The 19,976-nt window shown below is 33.0% G+C and overlaps 1 protein-coding gene and 1 long non-coding RNA gene across 2 annotated transcripts; one reads left to right on the top strand and one right to left on the bottom strand.

The window, feature by feature from the left end:
- Nucleotides 1–15,390: 15,390 nt before the first annotated feature.
- LOC145036067 (expansin-like A1) lies at nucleotides 15,391–16,680 on the bottom strand. Its single transcript, XM_078984548.1, has 5 exons — nucleotides 16,553–16,680; nucleotides 16,338–16,447; nucleotides 16,074–16,252; nucleotides 15,863–15,995; nucleotides 15,391–15,774 (listed from the first exon to the last, which is right to left on the bottom strand). Exons 1-5 carry the CDS (start codon nucleotides 16,668–16,670, stop codon nucleotides 15,544–15,546), a joined length of 771 nt encoding a protein of 256 aa, XP_078840674.1. The 5' UTR covers nucleotides 16,671–16,680; the 3' UTR covers nucleotides 15,391–15,543.
- Nucleotides 15,867–18,409, top strand: LOC145036068 (uncharacterized). Its single transcript, XR_013678419.1, has 3 exons — nucleotides 15,867–15,990; nucleotides 16,096–17,143; nucleotides 17,816–18,409. It is a non-coding gene; the product is annotated as an uncharacterized LOC145036068 (long non-coding RNA).
- Nucleotides 18,410–19,976: the final 1,567 nt, after the last annotated feature.

Below are 19,976 nucleotides of genomic sequence, written 5' to 3'. Positions count from 1 at the left end.
AGTTACAAAAAGAATATGTTACTAATAAGTTAAAGTTATCAAGATTAATAGACGATTAGATGTGAATTTACCTTACAATTTATAAAAGATCAAAAAGATGTATTTTAATATGAAGGGTTAGTGTCATAAAATGACAACCAATAACACACACTTTGCTCTTTAGATCACTTATTGTTTAATTATATTTATATGTCAATAAAAAATTTTCTTATCCTTTTTACACCATTGAAATGCATTTGAACGGCCAATTATTACCTAATTGGATGTTACAGGTGGATGCAATATCAGCGCCAAGTTGATCTGTATAAACAAATTGTCACATTGAATGCCATTTTAGAGGATTTAATAATAGATTAGCCACTTGAAATCTATCACAATGGTGCATTGAGAACAAACATAAAAATTAAGGTATTCATTATAACAATTAAAAGATAAGTGACTTAAAGAGCAAATTGGATATTATTGATTGTCATTCTATGATATTAACCCAACACTACTAAACAAATCTTACAATTGTGAATATTTTGAATTATAGTATTTAAACCAAAATGCTAACATATAGTTTGTATATTGTCCGTACAATATAATGTGTTAGCAGCTCTAAACATTACCTGACATTTGAGGCAAAGTTATATAGATCATATCTACATAAAACTTCTGCAAAAAAAAAAAAAAAGTATTTGAATGGCATGCCACAATGAATATTCAAATCCCAAGTTAAGCCACCTTAATAGTGATTACAACTAAGCCACCTTAATAGTGATACATAATGCTTCTCAACTATTGAAAACTTTTCTCAATCAATGACCCAAATCATATTTTATCTACAGTAACAGGTCTTACTCATCATCAAAAGTGTTAAATTGAGAAAACCATTTAAGTTATATGAAATTGGTCACTTTATTATGTTAAATCTTATTATAAAAAAAACCACTCCATAAGTTTTGACATTTGAAAAATGACATTTTATTAGGATTGCATGTTATCAACTTATCATGATAGTGAAGAAAATGGATGACATGGACATAAAGTGGTATGTCGATGCCTAGATGTTCACATGGTTTATTACTATTATTATTATTATTATTATTATTATTATTATTATTATTAATCCTTTTTTACAATCCCTAAAAACACGCCATTAGTTTGCTGTTAGCATACATGAAACTTTTCTGAAAAATTTGTCAAATAACCAAAAATTCCGTTTTTCTCGGTCATATTTTTCAACCCCACCTCCTTTTTTGGTTGAGAAATTAAATTGATTCCTATGCCTACAAATGATCCTATCCAATAAAATTATGACAAATATCATTTTTTCATATTTTTTTAACTAAATCATTAAAAGTATATTAGTAATATATCAAATACAATTAAATTGAATGGTGATTTGTCATAATTTTAATGGGTAGGAATAAATGTAGGAATAAAAAGTAGGAGGCAATTTAATTTCTCTGGTTAGTTATTTGACAAAATTTCCCAACTTTTCTCTTGTTCCAAATTACCCTCTCACCATTCTGTTGCCTCTAATCACTAGCTATCCGCATATGTAACCAATCCTAACAGTAAAGTTATAATCCAAGCATGTGAACGGTTGTGGGTTTCAATTTCTTAATATTTAATGTTATTTCTTTGAATGCTTGAAATTTTGCTGAATGTGACTTATAAGATATCATGAAATTGGTGGAACACAAAACATGTCAGAAATATGTTTTGGCGATTATCAAAATATCTCCTTGTTAAATGTAACTAATCTAATAATAATAATAACAATAATAATAATAATAATAATTCCATGCCCCTGCATCAACATTTTATAATTTTATTTAACCCTAAAATTAATGGTTGTTCTCTTTGCTAGATATATGTTGAGAGTCGTATGCTGATAGGTCAAGTAATCGGCCCCGGGGCTGACACTATGGATTTGAGTCGATAGGTAAAGCCCAAAAAAGCCCAACCAGTGTTTAAAATCTTGACCTGTTAAGGTTATTGGTTCGGATCAATCTGGTCTGAAGCATAAAGCCATAAACCATATTTGTATGAAAAGCCATAAGTGGTGGGTTTTGTTTTCGTAGAGAATAATCTCCCATTTTTAAGCTAGTTGATTTGAAATTATTGTCAACTAGGTTACAATTCGTAAGAAATACAGAAATACGGGTAAAATATTATTAAAAATTTATTTTTATTAAATCAATAAGATTAAAGGTTTATTTTTTATTTTTTTTATAACTTTTGTATTGATGTTTAAAATTAATATATATTTATTTGAAAATATGGTTGCTTTTGGGCTAATTTTTAAAATGACAGATTGAAAGTACAATCAGATACTACATTGCCTTAATAAAACAAAGCAATTAAAAAGTACAATAAGATAATAAAGATAGAATTAGGATTCTATACTACAAAGAAATGGATATTTCATACAATGTATAAGGTTGATGTCCGATAAAATGTTGAATGTCAAAATCGAAAATTAAATAGGAATAAACTTAAACTGTAATACCACCAGGTATGCCAAATCATTTTTTTAGAAAAAAAATTAAAGTAACATGCAAAACACCAAAACACGTGGCAACCTTATATTTTGTAGGCAATGCTAACAAAGTTTTTGGAGGAGGATGTGGATTGACTTGAGATGCTTGGCGCTTTTGATTGGTTAAAGAGTCTTTAAGAGAGAAAACAATCCGCTTTTGTAGGATTTCTACTCCTAGAAAATCCATCCATCGATTTTTTAATTTGGAATTAAATCATTTTGGGAAATCGATATGTGAGGATATGGATGGACTATTTGTTGTACGCATGTTGTATGGCATCACTGTAACTCATTTGAGATCAGCCGATAATCCTTCAAAAACAACCATGTACACAAAGGGTTAGATAATATACATCGTTTAATTCATCTAAAATATAACCAGATTATCATTAAAAAAACAATTTCAATTTATGTAATAAGTTTATCTAATACCATGTCTTTGACAAATCCACCAACAATCAGCTTCAACCCACCAAGAAACTAAATTACGTAATGTAATCTTATCCAAAGATACCTGTTGTGAAGAGATCATGTATTATAAAAAAAAAAATAGTCGAAAGATACTTTGTTGTAATGATGAAGATCAAGAAATCGACATCCAAGAAAGATGAGAAAGGCGGCCAAAGGAAAGTAAATGAAGTTAATATTGTGAATAGAAGTAGGGGTATAGAAATTTTGCAGGAAATATGAAACTAAAGAAACATGTATAACCATTTGATATACCAAATAAACATGGAATAGTAAAGACGAACCATAAAAACTAACCTTGATTATGTTCTTTCGTGTTTCTTGTTTTTGTGTGTGCTAGATTCGTTAAATGCTTCACAAAGTAGCAAAAAGATGATGAAAACGTTTTGAATACAGTTCCTGTTATTTTGAGATTTGGTATATTATTACCATTAAAAACATATTAAAAACTGTTAATCCTCTCTAATATATAAATATTTTCTTGCCATTAGTCATACTTTCATTCAATTTGCCAAATATCTTTTTGTGGTTATTTTGAATTAATTTTTTTTTCCAATGTCATTTTATGAGTTTTTCTATTTTATTAATTTCCACATAATATTTTAATGTAATAATTGCAATAAATATAGTAATAAATGGATATTAAAATTCACTAATAAACTTACCTTTTAATTTTAAAATCTCAAAATTAAAGCTTATTAGTTTATTTTATTTATTTAAATTATTTGTTTAAATTTAAAAGATAAAAAACTTTCTAGTATAACAAATCATTATTTTTCTTATTTTCTTATAAATTCAAAGTTATCAAATAATTTTACCTTTATATTTAATATTTCTTTTAAAAAAATTAACCCATATAATATATGAGTCTGACAACTAGTTACATATAACTGTATATACTTTCTAATTTTTTAAAAATTGTTTTTTCGAAAGTATTTAATTAAGGAATGACTTATACATATTAAATGCGTGGTATTTTGGTAAAATCCATTTTTGGCTTAAAATGAATCCGGAAGAGACATGTGAAGAAAAAAGAGTCTTTTATTAAGATATGTAGATTTGAGCTGTTCCACAAATAAAAAATGTAACAAATGAAAGTTTGGAAGCTCAAAATTGATGGAAGATCCGATTTCTATTTTCGTGTAGGCAATCCCGAAACCCGGTTAACCCATAATAGTGGGTTGGGATTAAAGATGCACAGAACATGTCAGTTAATTTTTGTATCCAAAAAGATAGTCGAATCAGATATTTATTTTGTAGATATTTGAATCAGATATATCCTATCTGACGGATGCAAGTCGGATACCATAAATCTTAGAGATCGGATTTTTTTACCTTACTTTTATCCAAATAAAAATCTGAAAACGTCGTTAGAAAAAAACCCAGTGATATTACTGTTTGACTAGCCATTTGGACCCCATAATGACCATTTTGCCCATCTAAAATTAATATAAATATGTGTTAGTTTGTTTAGTTCTATTTAAACACACCACAAAAAGTCATCGAGATGTAATATCATTTGGTAATGTGACCAAGTGATTCTGTGATTGAGACGTAATATCATTTGGTAACGTGACTAATTGATTCGACTAAATGGGTGTGACCAAGCTTGTTATACACTTGGGCCACTCAGTTGGGCAAACATGGATTCATTAGGGACATCATTTTTTTGAAATTCGACAAGTTTAAAAAGGAAATGATATTTTGAAATTTTGCAACTTGTCAAAATCGAACACAACCTCTCCAATCAAATTTATTGGATACAAGAATTATATATTAAACTTTCAAAATTCACTGTAAATACCATACCAACAAACTTATTTCAATCTACCTCACATCCAGTGCAATTTCCTTCCCAACCTACTTCCAACAAAATATTTTTGGACAACACTCAAATTTACAATAAAAACTTTTTGGTACTTCATCATCGATACCAAATCTTCATGGTAGCATTCATTACCATAGAAGTAGTAGGAGAGGAAAAGGGAAAACAGTTACCTCAAGAAATGAAGATATTCCACAATGGTGGACGTCGAAAGAGGGGTATGCTTTAGCGGTAGAATGGTATGGACATCGAAAAATAACACTCAAGAAAATGGTATGAAGGAACAAGCTTTTTGGGAAACTGTGCTCGTCAAATTTTGACGCTTTCTTGAAAAAAATCCATATCGCAATGTCGATAAGTAGTAAATTGCGAGAATTGAATAAGAGGCGTACCAAATTCAACTCGGTCTACAACAATCTATATTTAAAAAAAGCAGTTGCAATGAATTAGTTTGTTCAAAGCTGTAAAAGTGGAATATCAAGTCGAGATGGGTCATGCGTTCAATTTTGAGAGACCATGGGAGATGCTAGGAAGATCCAAAATGGACTCAATGTCCAACATCGACAGAGGTGTAATCTAAGAGGTCTCAAAACTTGAGCTTGGTTGACGTCTCTGACGTATAGACTCACATCGACCTCCATACCGAAACCGATGAGCTTTTGGATGACATCAAAGAGAAATACCCCCTCCCCGGCGACCGTAGGAAGTGACAAAGCAAAACGCACAACAAACATGCAAAGGAAGTTGACAGAAAAGTAAAATATATGGTGGAAATTGAAACGAACTTCCAGCAACACATATAACCGCAACAAAAAGGAAAAAAAATGATTTGCGATGTGAACATTTGGAAATACTTCATAAACAAGAAAGGAGTGACGCAAGCGAAAATAAAATGATGAATGACTTGGTAATTCTTAGGATTAGAACCATGTATGTAGCATGAAGATGAAGAATTGGTACGAGCATTGAAAATGAAGATTCAAGACAAACTTAAGTGAAGATTCAAGACAAACTTAAGGGCAAAATTTAAATTTTAGGATTGTTTTATGTTTTTAGTTTATTGTATATTTTTTCCAGTGATATTGTAATGTTTTATTTTCAATTTAAATATTATGATTTTATGTTAATGATATGTTTTATTTAAATAGTATGTTCTATAAAATTTTAGGAAAAATTTCATCAATAGTCCATGTGCTTTCTAGAAATGTGGATATAGTCCATAAATTCAAAAAACCTCATATATCGTCCGTATGGTTTCAAAACTTTTAACAGATTGTCCTTGTGGTTTCAAAACTTTTAACAAACAGTATTTCACCCACATAAAAAGACTTGTATACCATTTTAAATATATAATTTTGATTTTATTTTATTTAAATCTATTTAAAATAAATAAATACATAAATAAAACCCCACCTTCTGCCTCTCTCTCTCTCTATCTCTTTCTCTCTCTCTTTCTCTCTCTCTCTCTCTCTCTCTCTCTCTCTTTCTTTCTCTCTCTCTCTCTCTCTCTCTCTCTCTCTATCTCTCTCAAGAACAGACAATTAAAAACACACACTCCCCTTCCCCTTGTTCTTCCTCCCTACAACCAAAACCCACCGACAACCACCTTCCTTTGTCTTTCTCCGGGCATGTCGATTTTTTTTTGAAATGCTTGATATTGCAGAAGGTGGTGTAACACTTGAATCATGGTATGTTTATTTATTGCCCTTGTTATTATAAAAGTTGCATTTTGGTCCTTGGGCGGTACACGGGGCGTACCACATGTTACACTTAGTGTAACATCCCGAAATCAGGTATATCCCCTTGGCCCTTCTTCTTTCCCTAAGTTGTCAAATTTAGTCCTTGAAATATTTTACGGAAATTGAGTACGCTGGGCGTACTCATGAGTGTATTCTTGATGCGGAGGCTACCCAGTACGCTGGTGTACCATAGTGTACGCTGCGCGTACTAGGTTCAGATTAAAACCCGAATTGTGGGGGTGAGCCCTATAAAAGGATCTTATTGGCCTCACTTTTAGCCACCATTTCTAGAGAGTGAAACCCTAAAATTGCCAAACCCTCGTTCTAGAGCTTGTGTGTGTGTGTGTGTTTGAGCTAGATAGTGTTCTTGTGTGCCTTTGAAGAGAAGAAGGTGCCATTGAAGAAGCTAGAGTTGTAGTGCAAGCTTTGGATCTGAGCTTTTTAGAGGTTGGGGTATCACTTGGAGGTAAAAAGCTCAAAGCTTTCTTAACCTTTTTGTATTTGTGCATTATGGGCCATTTTTAGGGTTTTTGTCCCAAAGGTGGAGACTTTATGAGTAAAGGAGCTCCATAGACCTTGATCTGCCCCTTTTCAGTGTATATTGTGTTTTAGATCCATAAAAATCCAATCTTGGACGTTAAGAGTGAACCATGCATGAGTTGTGAGTTTCTTAAGGAAGGAAGTGGTGTGATTTGGGTGTTGGTGACCTTTACAACCATGCAAAGGCTTAAAGTCACCGACTTTATGGATTGAGATGCTTTAGAGTGACTAGATTTGGGATTTGAGCTCATGTCTTAACCGATTAAGAGCAAAATCATGAAGTTGGTAAAACTGGTGCGTACGATGGGCGTAAGCCTAGTACGCGCAGCGTAGGGGTCGAGTGTCCCCGATTCTGTATAGCATCAGAGTACGCCCAACGTACAAAGCTTGTACGCACCGCGTACTCCTTAGGGTCGACTTTCGTTGACTTTTAGGGTTTAGTCAACAAGTGGACCTATGGACCATTGGAGGGGTAGAATGGTCTTTTACCCTTTTGAGTGAATATAGGAAGGGACTAGTCTAGCCTTTGAGAGTCGTTTATAATTACAAGTGAATTCTATATGTGTTTAGGCGGAGGCTAGATCAGTGTTTCGAGTTCGAGATTAGGGCTGACAATTCTCGACACGACCCACGACACGACACGAAATAAATGGGTTTGGGTTGAGTTTTTTGACCCGCCAACCCGCCAACCCGTTTATTAAACGGGTCATATATGGGTTTCTCAAAAAATAAACGAGTTAAACCGCCAACCCGTTTATATTTTTAATAAAAAGTTATTTTATTTTTAAATGTATTTTTTGTATCAAGTATTAATATTTAATAAATATTATGTAATATATACCATTGATTCATAGACCATTTGATTATTTTGACATTTTAACTCGTGGTGGATTGCCTAAGGGCGTAAGTCGTAACCTGTAAGGCTAAGTTTGTAACATGTTTTTATGAATGTTTTTAACTTTTATTTGGATGTTTAAGAATTAAATGTCTAAAATTCGGATAAGTTTGCATCGACCATCAAGAATTTATTTATGTTTAATTATCAATTTATTTATGGAAGCTGACCCACGAACCCAAATCTGACCCACGAACCCGCCAACCAGTGAACCCGTATAAATAAATGTGTTGGCGGGTCATATATGGGTTTATGTTCCAAACCCGCCAACCCGTGACCCGCTAACCCGTGACCTGTATATTTAAATGGGTCGTGTTTGGGTTGACATATTTTGACCCGCCAAACCACCAACCTGCGACACGCCAACCCGAACACGACACGATTGCCAGGCCTATTCGAGATCGTCCGAGTTTACCCGAGGTGAGTCTTCTCACTATACATTACCTAGGGTGGTATTTATGTTTGGACCGGAAGGTCATGTGTGTTTGCTTGAGTTTATGTGTTTTTGTGATTATGTATGCTATGTGCTATTCTGACCGGACTGAAGGGTCCAACGATTTACGAGGCCAAAGGGTCCTCAACCAGACCGGACCGGAGGGTCCAACGAGCTAGACCGGACCAGAGGGTCCAACGAGCTAAGGGACGGGAGGGTCCCGCTGAGACACATTAACCAGAGGGTCGTACTGAGTATAGCCTCGAGTGATAAATTGTTGTATGTGGTATTTTGGGGAACTCACTAAGCATTCGTGCTTACCGTATTATGTGTTATGTGTTTCAGGTACCTCAGAGGATCACGGGAAGGCACCGGCGTGATTGTACACACATTTTTGATTTGGAGCTGTATTTGTGGATCCTGGAATTGAACAATTGTTTTGAAAACTTGTTAATTGGTTTTTGGAGATTTACTGATGAGACATATGTTTTATGAATATTAAAAATGAAAATTTTGGTTTGAAATTTCTTGTCGTTAAGCTTAGCATACAAGTTGTAACATCCCAAAATTCAAGACCAAAAATTTCATTTTTAAATAAGTTATTATAAAACCGTAAGTAATAAAACATCCATAATAACAGATCATATCAAAACCCAAAGTAGAAATAATCAAAACATGTTATTATAAAACAATATCAGAGTGTAATCCCCAAGACCTCATGTGCGGAAATATAATGTGATGCGCTGCGATCGAGTTGACTCCTTTCCTTTGAAAATGAAGTACCTGAAACCAAAACTGAAAACTGTAAGTACGAAGCTTAGTGAGTTCGCCCATCATACCACATACTCTACCAAACACATACTGCCAGACAATTATGGGGTGCTCGACCTACCCTGTCAGGCAATTCTGGGGTGTCCGACTTACCCATGTCAAACATTTTTGGGGTGCTCGACCTACCATGTCAGGTCATTTTGGGGTGCCGACCTACCCTCCAGTTTATCTCAACCGGCTACGGGGACTATTTCAACCCCTACCGCTACCACATAATAACATAACATAAACATACTGTCAGGCATATCTGGGGTGCCTAACCTACCCTTTGGTCCTTACGACCGTAGCATGGGGACTATTCCCCTCATACTACCACTATCACATAACAACATATCATAAACATGCTTTCAGGCATATCTAGGGTGTATGACCTACCCTGTCGGTCCTTACAACCAATACCCGGGTGTATCTTACCATTCCTACCACTATCACATAAAACATAACATACTATTACTAACACATAACAGATAGTGGCATGCTAAACCATTATAAAAAAGACAATCATCTCATCTATAATCAACTACTAGTGGGCCGAATTTGGTGCCTTAGACCCACTTCTACTGGAAGGTAACCCACCTCACACTGCTGAAGTCCCATAGACACAATCCAAGCTGCTGGATGACAGATTCCCGAACTGTCAATATCAAAACATCACCCAATTAATAATTGGGTTCCATCATAAAAATCATAAGTCCATACTTGGGATAAAAGGACTGCTTTACCCCAATCTTAGCTTGATCCAAGACCAAGGCCCAATCCAAAGGCCCAATAGTCAACTATGAGTCAAAGCCCAACTTATGGCCCAATTTTCTAAATTGGGCCCAAACCTTTACATGGTCTCAGTCTTAAGGCCCAACTATTTATTCCAGTACAACATTTGACATTCTAATGGCCTAATATCATATAATCATTAAGGTCCAAACTATGGCCCATCTATGGCCAAATTTTCCAAATTAGGCCCAAACCCCTTACATAGGCCATACCCTAAAGCCTATTAAATTACTCTAGTCCATATGCTTGATTGTGGATGACCCATTAATATCCCAATCACCAAAGCCCAATAGAAAGGCCCAACACAAAGCCCAAGTGAAATTAGGGTTTCACATAAAATGACAATTAGGGTTAAGTGTTTCTCACTTATCCCATTAAGGACTTAATCCATTAAGTCCATCACTCTACTAGATAAGTCATATGGTGTGATTGGGTGTAATTCACAACTCCATTCCAATAGCCCAAAAGTGGATCCCAATAAGTCCAAGACCCATCAATCCAATATTATGGTTTTCTAAATCCTAATTAGGGTTTCCAACCACATCTTAGCCCAATAGCCCTAATAGCTAGGTCTTTTGATCAATTAGGGTTTATATGGCCCATTAGTCCCATGTTTGGGCTTTTAGGTCAATTAGGGCTTCATTAGGCCCATTAGGGTTTCATTGGACCCATTAGGGTTTTAGTCCCTTTGTCCAAACATCCCAACGAATCAAACACAACAAGCACATCGCCACCCAACACAGCGGCTGGTGGCGGCAGGATGCGGCAGCCACCACCTCACGTTGGTGGTTAGGGTTTTCCTTTTCATTATTCTGACATGATTACAGTTTACAACGCAAAATCAAAAATAAACACACACACTAACTAACATAAACACACACACACACATGGTGGCAGCCACCACCTCACAGTGGTGGTGGTGGCTATACTCGATTTTCTAGCCAAACTAACACCATCTACAACCCTTATACGCGATTCTAATTTGTTCAAAGGGCTTAGCCACCCACCTGGTGGCTCACGACGATGGCAACGACTGCTTTGCGATGGCTAGTGTGCTATTAAGAAAAAAAATCAATGATCTCGAAAAGAGAAAATTAAGAAAAAAAAGAATCAATGATCTCGAAAAAAGCTTGATATCATTTTGAGATTTAGTAAAGAAAATGGTGAGAAGCTTGAGAAAGAGATAGAAGAATGGGTGACAAAAGAACTTGAAGCTGCAATTGTTGCACATTTGGAATCTTAGAGAGTTCATTAGTACGAAAAAGAAAGTCTTAGTAAGATTGTAGAAGAGAATTAAGAATCTTCAAAAGATTATGGAATCTTCGGAAGAAGAATTTGATCATTCGAGTGCTTCTTTTTCTTCTCAATTATAAAAATAATCTTTTTCATGAAGCCTAGGAGAAGATAAGAGAAACTGTGATTATGATGATTGTGGAATTGGAAAAAGACTTACAAAATATATTGTTGGAGATAAGATCAATTGAAAAATCTTGTTCAAAAATTTACTAATCCGGATATATTGGATCAACATTTCCTGCACAAAATTCGAATAAAACCAAATCAAATTATTTGATATCCAAAACCCTCCAAATCTAGTTACAAACAGATTGAAATTTTAAAATCCAGGTCAGACAATATCTATTTTTGGTACACCTTTAGTTGTGGCTAGTGTGCTATTTACTATTAGCCTATTAGGTGTTGCGGCTAATGTGCTATTTACTATTACCCTATTAGGTGTTGCGACTCACATGTAAAAATGGATTAGGTTGGGCCAAATGAGAAGCTGTCATGCAAAGAAATAGAGTTTACGATTCAAATCCATGATGTTTTTAAGAGTTTAACTTTCATCATAATTCAAATCCATTATGATTCCAAAAACATGTTTGAGTTAAGATCTTGCTATGTTGTAAGTTCGGGTGGTGCAAATGCATGCTAATCTGATCTCAAGAAATATGAAGTTTAAAGATATCCGAGGGTAACACTCTTAGTAGGGTTTTAAGGGGCATTGTCTTTGGTAGGGTCCAAGGATCATAGCTCTTGGCCAACATATAGGGTAAAAGGGGCATTCCCCTTGTGCGGTGTGGGGTAACGCCCTAGCGCAAAACTGTATCCATAGTATAATAAACATACCGTTTATATATTTCCCATAAAAAGCCAAACGATGCGTCTACTTCCAGCTAGTGTTCTAAAAGGCGCGCCATGGCGTGCGCCAAGGCGCGCTATGGCGTAAGGCGTGGCTTCGCCGTTACGAAAAACCTTATAATGTTGGTGTTAGGCGTGGCGTGTGGCAAGACGCGATATGGCGCACCATGGCGCGTTATGGCGTGTTATGCCGCGTGTTTTTTCGTTTGAGACACAGTTTTTTGCTATTTGTTATGTCTTTTCTAATCGGAGATACAAGTATTTTGGTTTTTGTTATCTTTTTGTTATTAGTTATTGAACTAATATTGCTAAAAGTAGTTATATTTAATATAAATTTATATTTATGTGGTAATATAATTTTAAACTAATACAAAATTCCCGCCTTACATCATGCCTTGAAAAAACGCCATGGCTCGCCATGGCTCGTTAAGCTTGAGGCTTGGCCTTACCGCCACATCACGCCTCACGCCATTTAGAACCTTGCTTCCAGCATATGCGGTTTTTCTCGCAAACTTGATCGAACTTGAGTGGCTAAATGCCTTATCTCTATGACTCTATGAGTTTGGCTAAACACTAGTTTTCACTTACGTGTTTCTATTTAAATTTTTGTCTTAAAAACATAGAACAAAATGCACATTATGTAATTTATATATCAAATTTTGCCTAATACTAGGACAACATGATTTCTTGGATCATTCCATATCTCTCATTTCATGTAACCCTAGGTTTATAAGGAGAAAATTATGTATTTTAGAAATATATATATATATATATATATATATATATATATATATATATATATATATATATATATATATAATCTTATAAATATCTAACTTTCGTTTGATACTGATTGTTGGTGATCTTGTATGGGTAAATAGCAAAAAAACACTATGTTTATACTAAAATTCTAATCTGACACTGTGTTTTTTTTTTTTTGTCTCAAATTTGACATTGTGTTTTCCAGTTTGTTATAATTCTGACCATTTGACCGATCAACCAGGTTACATGCTGATGTGGCATGATAACTTGTCAGTTTTGATGACGTGGTGTGCAGACATGATATGCTGACGTGTCAAAATTGAATTTTTTCCACAAAAAACAATAAGTTTTCACTTTTTTTTTCCGATTTTGACACTAAGTTTAATTTATTCTTTCAATTTTGACATTATGTTTTTTTGTTCAAAATCGAACATTATTTATCAAATTTTGTTTAATTTTGATAATTTTCCGATTGAAACCATATAAATATATATTTTTATTACATTGTAAATTGTATAAATATATTTTTTTTTCGTTTAAAACCCATATTTTTATTTAAATACAAGGTATTTTTTTTTCATTCAAAGCATAATATATAAATATGTATTAGTTGTATAATGAGAATCAAACTAACCATAGAAATTTCATGAGTTGCAAACTTGACATCCTAGTTTTGATTGATTACACGTCTCCAAACCTCAAAACTTATTTTAAAATTGCGTATTTAATATAAATACGGTTTTTATATAAGTAATACATATTTATACATAAAATTATGGTTTGAATGTAAAAAAAACTTGTGTTTATACAAAACTATGGTTTTTAATTAAATAAACATTTATACGATTTAAATGTAATAAAAAATATTTATATGGTTTCAAATAGAAAATTGTCAATATTGAACAAAATTGGAAAAAATGATGTTCGATTTGGAACAAAAAAACACAGTGTCAAAATTGAAAGAAAAATTAAACTTGGTGTCAAAATCGAAAAAAAGTGAAAACTTAGTGTTTTTTGTGAAAAAAATTCAATTTTGACACGTCAGCATGCAACGTCATCAAAACTGACATTTCAGCATGTAACCTAGTTGACCGGTCAAGTGGTTAGAATTATAACAAATTGGAAAACGGGGTATTAAATTTTAGACAACAAAAACACAGTGTCAAATTAGAATTTTGGTGTAAACAGAGTTTTTTTTTTTTTTTTTTTTTTTTTTTTTTTACCCATCTTGTATCATTAATGTTATTTAAGTGCAATGAAATTAATTTGTTGATCAATGTTACTTTGATAAATATTAAACAAGTTTGGGTGGTGCAGAATATACATTTATTTAAGTTTGTCTTAATTGAAAGTATATTGCTATATAGAGGCGAAGCTCGACGGAGTCTAGGAACAGCGCTCCTGGGAGCGGGGTCCAAGTGGCAACAACCCATGGCAGGGTCCAAGGGGCAGGAAGTTAGATTCATGTAACTGCTATATAGCAGTTTTAAGACAAGAAGTTAGTTTGCTGATATATGATCATATTCGAAATCAGTTTGATACATACTTTTTCATAACATATTCCGCATTGGCTCTTCTAAAAAACAATGAATTTTATCCGATTAGAGATTTTCGAGTGTACCCTCAAAATGCTTTAATCTGAAAGCGTTTTTCACAACTCTCGTTGATCCAAGCAAGTCAATAACCCGTTTTTCTAACTGATTATCTTTTTTTTTTTCTAACAAAAATCAATACTAAGTTCGTTTGATTAAAAGCTAATGTTATGCTTGCTGCCTCAAGACTCAAGAGAAAGTGATGAGACGTCTTAAGACGTGTTCATTTGGGAATTTCACCATATGATTAGACTAAATGGGTCTTGCCAAGCTTGTTATACACTTGGTAGGGGTGTCAATTTATGACACGACACGAAAAGAAATCGGGACGAAATCAAAATTCGAATTCGTTTTCGTGTCGTGTTCGTGTCAAGTTTAAAAAACATGATGTCGTGTCGTGTTCGTGTTTACAAATCCACATGAAATTGACACGATTGAGCATGTATTTGTCGTGTTTTCGTGTTTATCGTTTTTATTGTGTTATATATATGATTAAATATGAATTAAATAAAATAATAGTTATGTAATATTATCTTTATCGTGTCGTGTTGTCGTTTTTTAATTGGTTCGTTTTCGTGTTAGTGAAAAAAAAACACGACATCGTGTCATGTCGTGTTCGTGTTACAAAAAACAACATTATCGTGTCGTGTCAGACAAAAACACGACACTACGGCTCGATTTGACAGGCCTAACACTTGGGCAACACACTTGGGTAAACATCCAATGGTTTAGATTAGGGACATCAATACTTGTAGACTTGTAGTTGTGAGAAATCAACCTATTTTGAAATCCTTACAGACAAGCTTAAAAGAGGAATGCATATTTTGGAATTTTGCAACTTGCCAAAATATCAGTCAAGATATTGTTCAGTATTTTTTTCATCCGATTTAATATTTAATAATACATACATACATAATTTGTAAAGATAAATACTATAGTCTACAACATAACAGAAACTACGGGTTCCATTGAATATTGTCCAAACGACAAATCAATCGGAAACTTAATACAGAATCTAATCACATCGACCACAACCTTCTTCAGCAACGTCGTCAATTTGTACGCCGGAATCATACACGACTCCAACATTCCAGTCAGCCGGAAGCACACTCTTGGCCCAAATCGCCTTCCGATCATATCCAGACGTCACCGCCAACCGGAACTGCAACGCCCCTACCGGAGCTCTACTCGTTTCCCAAATTGCCCCTGACTTTCTGCTCAAAAAACCCCAATTTGACAATCCAACCTGAAACACAACGTATCCTGTAAGTTTTCGACAACAATTACGTTGGATTATCGTAACAACAACAACAACAACAACAACAAAGATTTACCTGGGCAACATCAACGGATACGATCTCAGTTTGGCCACCTTGAAATAAGAACTTGATGGCAAGATAATGGGGCTTCCGGCTTGATTCTTCCACCCTCAATGCCAGATTTTTGCCTTTGTAATCACAAGGTACTCTACTCACAAAGTAATTGTAAATCAATATTACTTTTCGATAATGAAATACAAAATTCGTTTATTTTGATTCGATATACCTTTTATATTCCACGTTGGCAGCACCAAGTTTCAATAGCTTTTGCTCCATACCCTTATTCGCCATAGCCATTAAAGCTCTGCTGCTCAACACCAAATCTGTCTGTGTGTTGCTATTCAGATCCGTCACTATCACTTGAGTTCCAACTTTTGAGCACAACTTAGCATCCATGCATCTGACCTGCAAAACGACATTCATGACCACACATTTATAACCAAAAATGAACAAACAGTTAAACATCAAGGTCAAATGTGTAAATTTGTACCTGGAAACAAGCACCACAACCCGACCCGAATTTGTAGATGTTGGGAACAGCAGCAGCAAGATGGCCATTGTAGAAGCTTGGAGCAGATGAACCATACCCACATGCTCCATCTACATTTTTTTTCGAAAATAGTTATTACCCAGCAAATTAAATCAAGAAATAACAACATGGTCAATATCAAAATTAAAACTTTCCAAAGAAAAAAAAAATGGTACATGAAAGAGCAGATGCATTGGAGAAGAGAAGTGCTTTAGTTTGATGCAGACATCTATCACAAGCATTTGTAGAGGCAATTACGGGAAGACTAAAGAGAAAGTAGAGAAAGATCGCCATTGTTTTTACTATGTTGGTGTGATATGTGTATCTGTGTAAGTATAAGGGTTTATATAGATTTTTTACAGTTTAAGTTTACTCTTCTCTTATTTTATAATATATTTTCAACAATGTCGGTGAACATGGATTTGTCTTGGGAATGTTGGAAAAGATTTTTGATATTTTCTTTCTATCAAAAAAAGAATTATTATTTTAGTTTTTTTGAAGTGATTTCCAAAATATCAAAAGAAAACATACATCGCCTGCCTTATATCGTTTTTAATCCATTTTGAACTATTTTCAACAACACTGAGAAAAAAGAGTCGAGAAATGTTTAATTTTATAATATTTGGATTTAATATAATGGAATATTGAGAATTTATGAAGGATTTAAAAGGATTTAGACAAGCTGGTGGGTGGCGTTAATGGGAACCAAGAAACAATGTCTTTTGGGTGTCAGTGTGCCACCGACTCTTTTTTGTGAATTATTCTCGGTAAGTGTGAAACTCAAATTTTACTTTTACAAATCCCGTCGACATATTAACATTTGTTTTCGTGATAAGAAAATAAGATATACTATATACTATTATTATTCAATATTTGAAGGTACTTACGTGTTTATATTTGATGTTATTAATATATGATAGGACTGGAAAATCCATTTTATGCTTAAAATATACATTTTTTGGTGTCAAAATTGGAATGTTATGAAACAAGCTATTTTGGTTACACTTTTCGTAAATCGATCAAATTGTATCTAAACTGTTAGCACAATGTTATTTGTTTAGATTCTACGATACTTCAACATGTATACCCGACTGTTTGTAGTAAAGCTAACCTTTACAAATTGCAAGTAGTAGTCATCAACTCAACATGTACGCCTAACTACACCATATAACCCGATTTCGTGGGTTGAAGATTCTTTAAGTCTAACAATTTACAGACAATTTATTGAGATGAAAAAAAAAACCATACTTTAAGTAAGTGTTCAAAATTATCACGATAAAATTGCAGCACTTGAACAACAAACATATATGGAAATTGATGAACTTCATTGTGTGACCTGCACAAACTTATAAACATTATGTTATCTTGGTTACTATGCACAATAACTTGGAATCTTATCAAGTTAGAATAAGGAAACTAACTAATCATTTGATCCTCAGTGATAGATCTAATGAACATCGACAACTAAACAACAGAAACTATCAAGGCCTTCTCCAAATCTTCATTGAAACCACGTTCAAAAACAGCAACCAAGTATTTCATAAGGATGGAATCGCAAGCCAGAGTGATAGGCCCATTCCTTGGTAGCCCAAACTCATCCTCGGACATCCTTAAAAGCTCCAAGAAAACATTGTTCTCTAGATAATGCAAAGGCATGACAAAACGACTATTGTCAGTAGTGTAAGCGACAAAGTGACCCTTGTTTGTTTCCAAGTCGTGAGAACCACTTTTCAAAGCCTCCTTTTGCCATCTCCTTGCCATTTTCATCATCTTCTTAGGTGTCATAACGAAGAATATTACTATCAAGATAGTTGTCTCAATCTACAAAAATGTGGGAATGGAAGATCTTCAAACACGATGAGTCAATGATGATTCTTGACTAAAATGATTTGTGATAATATGGTATTACTGTAAAAGGAATATGTATTGTATTTATAGTCCAAAAGAAGTAGATAGAGGTCTAGTTATGTTAGGTGTGGAATGTTTGCTAGCAACATCATGTGATTAGTTATAGTAAATCCAGATATGTCTTTTGTACCATAAAATATGAGGATGCCATTGAGTGTTATATAGAAACCACATAAATTTCGTAATAGTCTTTTTCCATTTTAGACAGTTTTAAGGACTATTTTATTGAATGAGTGGTCGAGACATTTTGGGATACGTTAGATGATAGTAGAATACCGTCCTTGGCTCGTCCTAGTTGTCTCCTAAGACTAAAAAATGATATTTTGTGGCTAAGGTCATCCAAAATACCAACTATCCGAAAGTACTAAAGTATCACTACATCTACACCCAAGGAATTGGAATTTAAAGTACTAAAGTATAACCACATACAAGGAATTGGAAGTACAAATATCTAACTACACTTACGTGTTTGTTTTTGCAATTTAACGATTTCTTTTCATTTTTATTTGTCAAGATAACAACGCCAATATATATATATATATATATATATATATATATATATATATATATATATATATATATATATATATATATATATATATATATATATATATATATATATATATATATATATATACTAGGTGTAAGCCCTATTTAAAACAATTAAATATGTATAAACATTTGAGAAATTTGAATTTAAAGAAAGATGAAGAAAATATTGAATTATTAAAATTAAAGTGTTTTTTTTTTCTCTTTTAAATTTAAACAAACCATTTAGATAAAATAATCAAATCAAATTAATGAGATTTTATTTTTAAAATTTGAAATTATAAGGAAAATCTATTAACAAAATTGATATGCATTTATTATTAAATTTAAATACCATATGGAATTTAATAAAATAGGAAAACCACAAAATTACATATAGAATAAAAATTAATTCAAAATAACCACAAAATGATATGTGGCAAAATGAATGAGAGTGTGACAAGTGTTAAAAAAACCTTCATTTATTAGGGAGGATATATATATATATATATATATATATATATATATATATATATATATATATATATATATATATATATATATATATATATATATATATATATATATATATATATAAAATCCGGATCCAGTAGGAACCCAAAAATTGATAGGAATCACGAAAACTATTCTCCACCAATAATTTCTTCAATGACACAAATGTCAAACTTATTTATATCGTCCTGAAACGTTCGCACGCGACGCACGTGCATGGAACGTAATACGGACTCGAGGGAATAATCATATGCGACGACCGTTCATGAAATGTAATTTAAATGAATTTTTCCTTTTCTTTTTCATTTATTTTGTTTTCTTATTCGTTTTTTTATTCGTTAAAAAAATTCAAATTTTTTTCTTAAATAGATATATGCTCGGTTTTTATGTTTTTATATTTTTTCGTTTTTTTTTAATATTTTTCATTTTTTTAAAAAAGTTATTATTTTATTATTATTACTATTTTGTTTTTATTTTTGTTTTTTTAATATCTTTACTACATTCTTGAAGGTAGTAGGGGTTTTTTTTTATTTATGTATTTTTTTAATTTTTAAACTAAATATATCGTTTTAAGTTTCTAATGTTTAACAATTATAAAATTTTAAATAAGAAGAATATTAAGGATGATAATATTCTCCATTTATATATTTT

This window comes from Lactuca saligna, chromosome 3, assembly GCF_052625555.1.
Source record: "Lactuca saligna cultivar CGN05327 chromosome 3, ASM5262555v1, whole genome shotgun sequence".
NCBI classification, from domain to species: Eukaryota; Viridiplantae; Streptophyta; class Magnoliopsida; order Asterales; family Asteraceae; genus Lactuca; species Lactuca saligna.
The sequence above is the reverse complement of the archived record's forward strand: the minus strand, read 5'-3'. Positions and strand labels throughout refer to the sequence as shown.

Coding starts and splice junctions, on each gene's coding strand:
- LOC145036067 (XM_078984548.1), bottom strand. CDS start 16,670: ATGGCGATCTTTCTCTACTTTCTCTTTAGTCTTCCCGTAATTGCCTCT. Junction 15,996..16,073: donor GCCAACGTGGAATATAAAAG/GTATATCGAATC, acceptor CTTTGTGAGTAG/AGTACCTTGTGATTACAAAG. Junction 15,775..15,862: donor TATCCGTTGATGTTGCCCAG/GTAAATCTTTGT, acceptor GTTGTGTTTCAG/GTTGGATTGTCAAATTGGGG.